This window comes from Pollachius pollachius (assembly GCF_949987615.1).
Source record: "Pollachius pollachius genome assembly, chromosome: 10".
In the NCBI taxonomy this organism is placed as follows: domain Eukaryota; kingdom Metazoa; phylum Chordata; class Actinopteri; order Gadiformes; family Gadidae; genus Pollachius; species Pollachius pollachius.
In genome coordinates, this window is record NC_136943.1 from 8056527 (window position 1) to 8068915 (window position 12389).

The 12389-nt window shown below is 48.6% G+C and overlaps 2 protein-coding genes across 2 annotated transcripts in view; both read left to right on the plus strand.

Annotated features, from left to right (window-relative positions):
* The window catches only part of fhdc2 (FH2 domain containing 2), a 10027-nt gene extending 784 nt beyond the window's left edge, over positions 1 to 9243 (plus strand). Inside the window, exons 2-12 of the mRNA XM_079745329.1 lie at positions 437 to 1166; positions 1323 to 1384; positions 3397 to 3499; positions 3876 to 3961; positions 4328 to 4428; positions 4767 to 4837; positions 5039 to 5146; positions 5539 to 5609; positions 6054 to 6171; positions 6382 to 6546; positions 6669 to 9243. Coding sequence (XP_079601455.1) covers positions 618 to 1166; positions 1323 to 1384; positions 3397 to 3499; positions 3876 to 3961; positions 4328 to 4428; positions 4767 to 4837; positions 5039 to 5146; positions 5539 to 5609; positions 6054 to 6171; positions 6382 to 6546; positions 6669 to 8639 — 3405 coding nt within the window. The 5' untranslated portion in view covers positions 437 to 617 and the 3' untranslated portion in view covers positions 8640 to 9243. The remainder of the gene's footprint in view (positions 1 to 436; positions 1167 to 1322; positions 1385 to 3396; positions 3500 to 3875; positions 3962 to 4327; positions 4429 to 4766; positions 4838 to 5038; positions 5147 to 5538; positions 5610 to 6053; positions 6172 to 6381; positions 6547 to 6668) is intronic.
* A 1466-nt stretch (positions 9244 to 10709) lies between these two features.
* rhogd (ras homolog gene family, member Gd) lies at positions 10710 to 11977 on the plus strand. Its single transcript, XM_079744996.1, has 2 exons — positions 10710 to 10756; positions 11307 to 11977. The coding sequence occupies exon 2, from the start codon at positions 11337 to 11339 to the stop codon at positions 11910 to 11912; it is 576 nt and encodes a 191-aa protein (XP_079601122.1). The 5' UTR covers positions 10710 to 10756; positions 11307 to 11336; the 3' UTR covers positions 11913 to 11977.
* The last annotated feature ends 412 nt before the right edge of the window (positions 11978 to 12389 follow it).

Below are 12389 nucleotides of genomic sequence, written 5' to 3' on the forward strand. Positions count from 1 at the left end.
CTACCCTCCCTCAAGCATTGTCTTAAGATGTCTTCAATGGCTCTAATTAGAAGGGAGAGGGATAGGCAGCGTGTGGTGGAGGTGTCTGTGCATAAGTTGGGCCGAAATAAAACAGGCTGGAACAAGCAGTATAGAAACTCCAAAGTAAACTACCAGTAAACTTTCCCAAAGACTCCTTGAACTTCCCCCCGCCAGTTGAACCTGGGGTTGTGTTGTCATGTGGATAACCAAAGGGCTGTTATACTAATAAAAGGACGAGAGAGATTTGTGGCTCAAGGAGAATTCCTGGAATGGTCTCACCTGATTGAAATATGTTAGTGATGGGTTATGATGTCTGTTTTAAAGTCCTCCAACCTTCCATCTCAACACACCAATATCTGCTTGTGATTTGTCATGTCATCCTGAGATAAGAGTTTTGCTCTACGTCACTTTCTAGGCAACAACACTGGATGGACCTTTGAACTGGATTCCTCTGGATAGTTCCGCGGACACGCTACATTAATCCGGCGGTCGTCGGCCAAAGAGGAGGAGTTTGACTTTTGTTTTGCGGAAAGGCCCTAGAGTCCGTGCCACACGTTCAGCAAAGGCCCCCTACCTCCTCCCCCAGGAAGCCCCAAATGCTCATTGGCCCGTCCGTCGATGCCAGGGCGTCCTGCCTCGCCTCACATGGAGAGCCGACCACCATCCCCCCCGTCCCCGCCCCCCTCGTTGACAAGGAAGTGACGGCCATGGATACGCTGCCTCAGCCGGCCCAGGCGCCACAGCCTCCCCTCACGCCTCCAGCCCCAGCACCACCACCACCACCGCCACCACCTCCTCCACCTCCGCCTCCTCCTCCTCTACCGCCACCTCCTCCCCCACCCAACTCCTCCTCCTCCTCCTCCTCCTCCTCGGTGCTGGGCTGCATGGACAGCGTCCGGAGGAGCAGGCTGAGGAAGCTCAACTGGGAGCGGATCCCAAAGGAGAAGGTGGAGGGACGCAAGAGCGTGTGGAGCGGCGCCGCGGCCGAGGAGGACGAGTTCCCCATCGACCTCCACTCGCTGGACGAGCTGTTCGGCCAGAAGGAGAGCAAGGCCCAGGACCGGGCCTCGGTCTGCAGGAAAGGCAGCCGCTCGTCCCTGCTGATGCTGAGGTCCCGGTCGCCCCAGGATATCGCTGCAGAGCAGGTCAGAGGACGGGTGGTTGGATTCTCTGGCTGTACAATGCATGATTGTATTCTTTTAAGAGGGTGGTGTCAAAAAATAACACATAGACGGTCAACGGTCAGCGGCACCTGACACAATCATTCACAGCATTCTTTCATTTATTTATTCACACTACAGATCTCCTTACTGGACCCGAAGAGGAGCATGAATGTTGGGATCTTCCTGCGACAGTTTAAGATGTAAGATGTTTTCCCAAAACAGTTCTGTATTTCGTTTGTCCTCGGTGACACTTGTGAATGATGACCCCAGGTATCGGTGCTCGGTAACTGTAACTGGGGGCCCCATGTGGTGCCTTCAGTCCACCCAGCCCCCACCCAAACCCACACCCCCCTTGCATTTGTGGGGTCAGACCCCATCCATCAAACGTGCCATTAGCCGGAGAGCAGGAAACGGTGGTGTGAAGAAGCCTGCCCAGGGGAACGGCCCTTCACACTTGAGAATGACTGGCAGGAAGTGGTCTTCTGTCAAGAAGGTGTGGCTGGCTTTGAGCATTGGGGAGTGAAGCAGTACTGGCACAGTGGTTCGTTGATTGTGGGTGGGAGGGGGGGAGTGTCGAAGATGGCAGCTGTGTTGTGTATTCCTAGAATGATGGTGGGTGATGGGCTAGTCAGGAGGTAGTCATCCATCCCGGTGAGCGGGGGTCAAAGTTAACACCTGCCGATATACGTTTGGAGACCCCCTGTTGCAATGTGAGAGACACCCCCCCCGCCCCCCCCCCTCGACCCCTATTTAGCCTAGCCAAAATAGCATTCTATCCCTTTCTAACAATGCATTTTATATTCCACATTTGGTATTTAATTAGGCATGTTTTAAACATTCTCTGGTCTTCTATTTGATATAAAGTCTTTCAGTAAATTGAAGACTTTGTTTGTTTGTTTTAGTTTTACTAGTAGCATCTACTAGCTAGCACACTAATGTGGACGACAGATAAAACAAATACTTTGTTTCCTGCTTTGTATTCTCTATGTATGTATGGAGCTTGTGTTCCTCTTATTTCTTTAGTTTATTAAAGGAAACATCATACAATTGAACAAAAATAACCCAAATTCGTAGTCATTAAGAGCAGGTAGACAGAGGCTGCTGTGTAGCTGTTTTCATGTCTCCACTTACACGGTGGTTCAGCAGTCCGAGTGTATTTTAATTGGAGACAGAGCGGCTCACATGGAACTGTCAAGACTTGTGCGGAAACCTGTTATGTGAACTACGAAAAAAGCTCCTTTTTTCTTAACAAAAACACTATTTGTCTTTCGTTAAACATATGGTCACAGCAGTTCAGATGTCTGCTTTTGAAATATGGGCGTAGTTATTATATGAATTGTTTGTACATCCACTATTTTTTCTTTACATAGACCCGACAGGCAGCGGCCCAACAAAACCCAACTCCTAGAACTCAAAGTCCCTTCATTAAAGCCTTTTCAAGTGTCTTTCGTAATCAAAAGGACACATTATCTTTTTTCAGTGCTGTTGAGGTTTGTTAGCTCTTCCAAGATTTGGCTCAGAGTCCTGAAGTATACGCTGTGAGTGGAAGGGAGAACGAAAAATGCTGTTGAGGAGTATCACATACATAAGTTCCGGGATGCGTCTGTAAAGAAATAGATGATGTCTGGGAGAGGGGGAGCGGGAAGGGTGGAGAATAACAGCAACCATGTTGTGGGAGTTTGAGTTGGAGAAGAAGGGGGAGCGGGAAGGGGGAACGGGGGGCGGGGGGAATGACAGAAAGGAAGTAAAGCAGAGGTCAGGGGCAGGTTTTTCACTCTCCAGATTGACACCTTGACTTTTCGGTCTCAAGACTTTGCAAAGTGTGCGTGTCAGTGATATTTGTTCAGTACGTACGCCACAGCGTGTCGCCAGTGTGGCGTCGCGCCTCGGCCGCCTGACAATCTCAGTCCGATAAGCAGGGGGGGGATAAGCCCTGGTGTGTGATCAAAGCGGCGCCAAAAGCCAATGTCTCCCACCTCATTACACGTTGCTTTTGATCCGGGTCACAGTTTTCACTTTGGCCTCCGAGCCACCCTCTCACAAAACCCCTCTTGAAGTTTATCCCCTCTGTTCCTCGAATGCCATTTTTTATCATTTGGCCCACGTTTCCTTTTTCTTTGAGTTGACTCATTGTGACTGTGTGTCCATGGTTATGTCATCATAAAGATTGTGTTGTGGGGGTGTGATCCCTTCTCTTCCCTCCCCCTCTCAGGCCGGCGAAGGAGATAGTGGAGGACATCCGTTTGGGTGCGGGTGAGCACTACGGAGCTGAGAAGCTGGCAGAGTTCTGCAAACTTCTACCGGACAACGAAGAGGTAAAAAGTGGGAATGGGCTGTGGCAGTGATGACTTCCTTCCTTCCCAGTGTCCTCATCTCCCCACCCCCATCATCTGGCTCTGGTTAGCCTGATCAGGGGTCTGCCATAACACCCAACGCCATCTGATGGAGAGCGTTACCTGACACGGGCCCGGGGTTTGACAGATATTGAAAGTGATTGTGAAACATGTCGGCCTTTAGTAGTACCACCGTACACCCTGCCCGGAAGCCCCCCCCCCCCCCCTCTCTCTCTCTCTCTCTCTCTCTCTTTCTCTCTCTCTCTCTCTCTCTCTCTCTCTCTCTCTCTCTCTCTCTCTCTCTCTCTCTCTCTCTCTCACCATGCTTCTTTTAAAGGACCGTTTGTCTGTTTCGCAGGAGAACCGTCTGAGGAAATTCGAGGGGGAGCGCAGCAGGCTGGGAGAGCCTGACCTCTTCATGCTGCTGCTGGTGGAACTCCCCAGGTATAACCCCCCCCCCCCAACTCTGACCTAAATGATGTCATCGCTTCTAACACGCCCAATGTTTTTCATGCTGCCTTTTTCTCTGTGTTGTGAGTGGTAGTTAGTCACCACAGACCGCCTCTATGTCTGTCTGTGTGTGTCTCTCTCTGTCTTTATCACTGTCTCTGTCTCATGCAATTAAGGCAAGACTCACTGTTGTTCTCTCTCTTTGTGTTGACTCATAATGGTAAAGCGGATAATTGATCAGTACTAACCCTTTCCTCTGTCACCACTTGCCCCCCTCCTCTTGCTCTCTCTCTCACTCTCCCTCTCTCCCTGCTATATCTTTACATCCATCCCTCTCCTCATCTCCTGCCTCCCATCTAGTTTCCGCCTGCGTCTGGATGCCATCATCCTGCAGCAGGAGTTTGATCCAGCGGTGACCTCTCTGTGTGTGGCAGCCAGATGTCTTAGGGAGGCGGCGAGGGGTAAGCGTACAGCAAGGAGCGAGGTCCATTCTGTGCTAGGTGTGAAGCGAAGCCATTCACTCCGCAATGTGCTCCTGGGTTCAAGTTTGAGCTGAACCACATGGAATGTAGTGACTGCAAAAGGTTAAGTTAAAAGGTACTTCATTAGTCCTGAATCCTGCATATTGCGACTGTTTTAAAGGTGTTCTATCGTGTGTGTGTGTGTGTGTGTGTGTGTGTGTGTGTGTTATGGATGCAGAATTTTTTTTTTTCTTTGCAGAATGTTCAAAGTTCACACTTATAATAACCGTGAAGAGTGAAGGGATAATACTGACTGCTCACTGTTCTTCACTCTGCAGAACTATTGAGCTGTCCCGAGTTACACTCCATCCTTCGCTTGGTGCTGAAAGCGGGCAACTATATGAATGCGGTAAGTGCTTGAGTCCTTTGATCACTACTCCTTTTGCATTACTCCCTTTACTATAACATAAGAACAAAAACAGTCCTTCATCTGTGCACAAAGACCGCAGCGGGCTAGTGTTAGACTGCGCACCTGTTTGAACTTGTTTCCTAAAAGATGACAAATGATGAAGTGGTTGCTGAAGGCTGACCTTCTGCTTTCACCATTCAGGGTGGATACGCAGGGAACGCCGCTGGTTTTCGGATCTCTTCGCTACTGAAACTGGCCGACACCAGAGCCAACAAGCCGGGCATGAACCTGCTGCATTATGTAGCCATGGTGAGGCCAAGCGTTAAGCTGTATCAATAGGCCAGAGTGTGCTACTCAGCAGCTACTGCATGGAAGGAAAGTACTAGGAAAAACTAACCCAACACCGCGGAAGACTCTCAATCTTGTTAAAACAGATGGGATACATTTTTTTAGAAAGGGGTGTTGGTGTGGACTAGAATTGTTTGGTTGGTTTTATTTAAAATTGCTTCGTGGAAGTTTGAAGGGCAACTGAGTTGAGTGTGCTATACAAATATATATCGTTAAACACAACAAAAATAAACTAATATAATGTTTGTTTAGAAAAAGGAACAATACTGACCTTCAATAGCCTGCAGAATGCTGAAAATGGAATCTTCTTTATTAAAAACTGTCTGAATACGCATTTGTTTCTGTCTCCACAGGAAGCTGTAAAAAAGGACCAGGGCTTGCTGTCGTTTCCCAGCCAACTAGGCCATGTCGGCCCTGCCTCCAGGTCGGTGAAATCTAAAAACATGAATTCTCAGCAAAGATGATGGGATAAGGCTGGGAGTGAGTGGGGGGGAGGGGGCAGCATTCAGTCTCCATTTAGTAACCACAATCCCCCCCAGAAATGACTGGGAAACACTGCATATCTATGTAACAGGAATAAAAAGGGTAGGAAGTGTTTAGATATGGTAAGCTCGCTGAGTAAAAAGTGGGTCACGACGGCAGCGATTACCCACATAATAGAGTTTGGGGGCTATTGTTTCTGTGTTTGGAACAAGTTCTCCTGTTACCAATGCAACACTCTGACCTCAACTTGCTAAAACATTGAAAGTATGTTCCGGATAAAACCGCCAAGTATTTTGAAACAATGGGACCCAGTCTACCAACAATGCAAATTAAGCAATGCCAAGATTGTATGCATAATCTAACGTTGAATGTCCTTTTAACGTAGGTTATGTGAGGAGTCTGTTTACGAGGACTTATCAAAGTTGCAAAGCAGAGTGGTGTCCCTTAAGGTCAACATACAGACAGAGCCGGAACTTGCGGAGCAGACACAACCCTTCCTAGAGGTAACACACACACACACACACACACACACACACACACACACACACACACACACACACACACACACACACACACACACACACACACACAATGAAAACGGACCTTATCTTGATAAAAATAGAAGATCAAAGCCAAAGTGGGAGAAAAGGGTAGAGATGGTTCAAACAAATGGGAAAAAAAATGCAATTATTTTTGTTCTGTTCTGTTTCCAGATGGCTGACGACCGCCTGAAGGAGGCTGACGATGAGCTGGAGGGCATGAGGATGTCGAGTCAGGCGCTGGTGGAGTTCTTCTGCGAGGATGAAGGCACATTCAAGTTGGAGGAGGCCAGTAAGGTCTTCAGCTCATTCTGCCAACGCTTCCAAAGAGCAGTCCAGGTCAGACCTCGTGCCTCATATGAAGGCTTCTTCATTATAATTTTCAGTGCTTGGAGAAATTTTGATTGAACCCTTACTTTGGGCTAATTTCAGATTATTTCTCCCCTGTCTTTGTTTACCAGGAGAACACAGAGCGAGAAATGAAGGAGCAGAAACGTCAGGAGAGGGAACGCGAGCTGGTGGAGAAGCGTCGCTCCATCGCGGTGTGCTCGGGACCGGAGCTGGGCCTCAGCCTGGCCCGGGAATCTCAGGGTGGGGACGGCCAGGACGACCTGGAGAGGATGCTTGAGAAGGGCTTGAACCACTCCTGGAGCAGACGGAGCTTGAGGAGCTCCGACCTCCGCAGGTATTCCCACCACCTTCAGCCCAGCACCAATCACCTCCGGAACCCGCCCACCTTCAACGCCTTCCCAGAGTTGGGGACCAGCCCGACTTCAACAGGTGACCGGCAAGGCAGCGCGTCTGGCCATCGGACACCCTCTGGACACGGCGGCTCCGCAGAGACAAACAGCAAGCAGGAAACTGTTGGAGGGGGACCAACCCTGTCTGGCTGTTATCAAGCAGGAAACCATAACATGGAAACTTTCCAGGGCTCAAATGTTGAGAAGATAAAGCCATCGACGCATGATGTTGCGTTCAAGGTCACGCAACAAAATCCGGACAGCATTTCCTACGTTTCACAGTTTCGCTATGAGAAGAAAATGCCACAAGCGCCTGAACGTTCAAATAAAGTGAGCAAAATCTCACATGGACTAATGGACTCGGAGACCAATGTATCGGCGTTCACTTCGTGTTCAAACTCTCCTGCTGCTGCAACCGCTTCCACCCCTCCCCTCAGTGTTAAAAGCCAGATTTCTACTGCGAGACATAGGCTTGGCATGCCTGTGACTGACTCTGCTTGTCCTACTCCCCCTAAAACAAAGGCTAAAGACTCTTCAGACACAGAATCCTCACAGAACTCTGTTCACATCACTGGAATACAAACTCTTGGTGCTACAAAGCCTGGCCATTCGACGTACCACCTCAGCGAGAGCCAGTCCCAACCCTCTGCACACGATCACAATGCCTTACAGTCACAAATGCTGTTTTCGCCTGGAATGGAACTCACTAAACAGATGGTGACCGAAACGGCCTCAACACCGGGGAAAGAGAACTGGATATCCTCTGGTCTACCCGAGGCACACGATTACCCCCCCGGCTCCCACAGCTCTGCGAGCAACGTCGAGAGGCCTTACCCGTGTGTGGGCGAGACACTGGAATGCCACACACTGGTGAAAGGCTTGCGGTCTTACAACACTCTGTCTTCTCCGACCTGCCCTCTCCCGCGGCCCACACCCAGCCCATGCTCCAAGTGGCGGAAGGAGAGAGAGGATCTACAAGAGCTGAACACTCCGGGGTCTCCGACTCCTAAAGGGGAGGCACAAGCGACAAAGACCCCCGTTCGTAGTGGCGTGGGTGCCAAAAGGGGGCTTGTGTCGCGCAGCACAACGCCTGCCAACGGCAGCGGGATTCCCAGGGTGCCCTCTAAAACCGAGCCCTCCGGTCGGGTTTCATCTTCCGCCGATCAAACGAGCTCATCCCGCCCGACGCGCCTGGCCAACCCTCTCAGCTTGTCCATGGGCGCGTCGCCTATCGCTCGCTCCTCCGCTGCCCAAACGGATGTAAGACGAAGCCACAGCGCGAGGGAGCGGGTACAGCACAGAACCGATCCGCAGGCTAAATCTCTTCTGACCCGTAGGGCTTCAGACAGGTCTTTACCGGAGAAGGCTGGTACCAACACCAACAACAACAATAACAACAACAACAACAACAGCACAGCCTTCGTTAGAGGCACCCCTCTCCGGGTGTCTAAACGGCTGGCCCCAAACTCTGAGTCTCAAGGGCGTTCCCAGCATCGCGCAGTCCATAGCCCCACCTCCTCCACCACGGCCAAGACCGTCCGCACTGCTGTTATATCGGCGGCCAGGAACAAGGCCGCGAAGGACACGGGCACAGATGTGTCGCCTGTTGTAGACGGTAAAGTCCCAGCCGCCACACGCATCCCCGGTCCCAAAGTGGCTCGTTCCTCGACACCTCAGCGACTATGGAAGTGAAAGGAAGAGTAATGATGGTAATGGATGACCCGGTTCACTGGTTCTATGTTTCTCTGTACTTTTGTAGTTCATGATGACCTGCTGCACCGGTAGATAGGGTTCACTATAGAAAAAAAGAGAAACTATGGTACAACCTGCTTTTCTCACATTGCAACAACTTGAAGCTGAAGTAGTGTTGGATAAACTTTCATAAGGAAATCATGCTTGATTGTAAGTATAGGTCATGTAAGAGAATCAGATTAGATTTTTAGATTACTTTTTCAACCACTATTTCTGTTACACACTATTGTTTGTTCTGTCAATGTTATTTTTTAAGAAAATTCTCTTGTCTTTAAATTCTACCTCTATACATATCCAATACTGTCCAGTGCTGGCATTAGGACATCTCATGCAAACCCACTGCCATATTTTCTCTAAAGAGTTGAAGTTCCTACAAGTTGCCTTACGTGAACTTTGGTTTCCAACCGAGTGTAATTAAAATCTAGCTATTTCAAGTCTCAAGGGTGTAAATTAATCAAATAAATGTATGTAATCTGTGCATTGATTTCTTCCATGGTTTACCATTTTAATGCATGGTATAATTGCTTGAAAGCATCAGACTATTATTACCCAGATATCTTGAGGCTCTCGATTGGCTCATTTTGATCCAATCAGGTGCATATTGAACTTCGATGACATGGACACACTCCTCATCATCACTCTTAAGCACTTTACAAATGTTAAAGGAGGCCATGAAAAGATTAATGTATTTTTCTGATTTGATTTTCTTTTTGTATCAAAATATCTCCAGACTTAATTTAATAGTATGTTATTAACTAGTGAAATACCATGTGTAAAGTAAAAGACGATGAAATAAAGACTGTAATCAAGATAGTTTTTGTTATTATTATGTATGTAAGCACTTTACGTGAGCATATATAGTGTGAGTATGTTCATGTATGTATACGAATGAATGAATTAGCCCTCTACGTGAGTACGGTTAGAATATGGAGGTATTTGTCTTTCCCACATGAAGCATTGACCAACGCCAACTTTGGTGAGAGAACGCCCTGCGCCAACATCCCTGACTGCTGCTCCAACACCCTTTTCATCCTGCTGACTTCTTGCACTGGGTCTCTTGACAAAGTCACCCCCCACCCATGGTCCTAACGGTTGTCATGGAGATGTTACTGGGGAATCTACTCGCAGAATGGTGGGGCGCAAGGGGATGTGGGTGTCGGGTCCCGGTGGGAAATCTCTTTTTATAGGCCTAAGTGACGCCAGTGAGGCCCTTGAGAAAAGGCAATAAACGAGTGCGTCTTTGTCCTCATGAGTGTCCGCTTGTCGGTCAGCATTGGCCTCTGAACCTGCTGGAGAGTGAAGAAGTGACATCATCAATGGAACCACCCAGGATCCAACTCAAGACAATTGTTAAGCCATGATTCTCTAAGCTGCTATTTTTCTTGCATCGTAAATCAGAATATATTGGCCTGGTGAATAATGAAGTAAGTGTATTAATTAAGTGTATTGGTGCCGTTTAGACCTTGGTTGATTAAAAAGGGAAGAAAGAAAATCAAAAATTAAGATGAGATTTTTTTTGGCCCATTTTGGTGCGAATGTGCGCATGCTAACAGCGACACCAAGTGGAATATTGCAGGGAGAAGAAACAAAAGAACAATGAAACAAATAAGAAAAGGAAAAACATTAAGAACCCATTATAAAGTTCATCAATATATCAATATGAATATCATCTATGCACTAAATAAATATTATTTAACTGATTCAGATTCATTTAAGTGGTCAATGAGTCCAAGGGTGATGCGAGATAGGTAACTTTTAAACAATAAAAGTTTATACATATAAAAATAAAGTTTACACATACAGAGTTAATCATACACATTTTGATTTACAAACAAACAACTGATGGCCGCTGTAGTTGTTTCATAGAGACATTACAACGATAATATGGTTACAAACAACTAATCACCCCCATCTAGTGTTGGAGTCCTATTATTATTCAAAACTACAAATACCAAATGAACTGGTAGGGCGCACGTAGAGGTGACGTAATGGGCATCTCCCCGGATGCGGCTGTGATTGACTGTTCGAGGCAGAAAGAGCTCGAAAGCTAAGTGGCGGTAAGTTATTAAACACTTCAAGATAAAGACCGTCAATAGACACTGAGTGTCCATGAGTTTAACGATTGATCTTACGGGACGATTGTTGGACTGGCTTGAGCGAACGAGGAGACAATGTTACGTTTCACCCCTGAACAAAGTTAAACTTGTTTTCTAACGAGCCTAGCTTGCTGGTTAACCACCGAGCTAAGCTAGCTAGTTCCTTAGCTAGATGTTTATCACCGCCAGCAAATGAGGGAACGCCTTGTATCGTGTCTGCAAAAAGCTCTTGATGAGGGTTTTCGTCCTTCCCGTATTAGCCTCTACTATTATCGAGTTATTCAGTCAAATAACCGGCTGCTGAACCCTAACTCTATACTTCGTTGTGTTAGCACGGATTAGCCTGTCTGCTAAATCGAGGCAAAAACTACTCTCGGCGACACATTTCGGGAGAGTTATCCATGGTTAATGTGACCAGGGAGGGATGCACAGCTCATATTTAATCTATCGCGTTGAGGACGCTCGTAGAGTAACCTAACGTATCCATTGTCCTCTCCCCTGCGGTCCCCAGGTGCTGCAGCCCCCGCGGTCCTAAGGTAGGATGCAGACCATCAAGTGCGTGGTTGTGGGCGACGGCGCGGTCGGTAAAACCTGCCTGCTCATCTCTTATACCACCAACGCCTTCCCGGAGGAGTACATCCCCACCGTGTTCGATAACTACAGTGCCCAGATGAGCGTGGACGGACGCACGGTCAGCCTTAACCTCTGGGACACTGCGGGCCAGGAGGAGTACGACCGTCTGCGCACCCTCTCCTATCCGCAGACCAACGTCTTCATCATCTGCTTCTCCATCGGCAGCCCCTCCTCCCACGCCAACGTCCGGCACAAGTGGCACCCGGAGGTGTCCCACCACTGCCCCAACGTGCCCATCCTGCTGGTGGGCACCAAGAGAGACCTGCGGGGCGACACAGAGACGCTGAAGAAGCTGAAGGAGCAGGGCCTGGCCCCCACCACGCAGCACCAGGGCAACGCACTCGCCAAGCAGATCGGCGCCGTCAAGTACATGGAGTGCTCCGCGCTGCTTCAGGAGGGCGTGCGGGAGGTGTTTGCCGAGGCCGTGCGGGCCGTGTTGTATCCCGTCACGAAAAAGAATACCAAGAAGTGCGTGTTGTTGTAATCGTGGTCGGACGCCCGGACTTGGTACTGTGTGTTAACGTTGGATGCCGGGAGAACAAAAAGGTGCAGCTGCAAGCGGAAGACGGACGGACGGACGGACGGATGGACGGATGGATGGATGGATGGATGGATGGACGGACGGACGGACGGAGGGAGGGGTGGGTGGTCATCTGGCTTCCTCTGGCCCACATCAACAAGCATAGACTTTTGATTTGCAGCCTTTTGCGCTGCTCCTCTTCCTCATTCATCTCCCAGAGGATTTCATTCCATTGCCGTCGTCATCACCAAAGGGACTATGCCAAAATGGGGTTGTCGGGGCTACAGAGTAGATCTCCTCTCTTCCATGGTGTTTTGTATTTTAGATATGCTTATTGACACCTTTTTATTCCAGTTTTACAGCTGATCTAGATTTAATAGCTACTTTGCTTTGCCCTATAAAATCTCATACTGGTCGTATTTGTCTCGAGCCATAATGGTA

Coding starts and splice junctions, on each gene's coding strand:
- rhogd (XM_079744996.1), top strand. CDS start 11,337: ATGCAGACCATCAAGTGCGTGGTTGTGGGCGACGGCGCGGTCGGTAAA.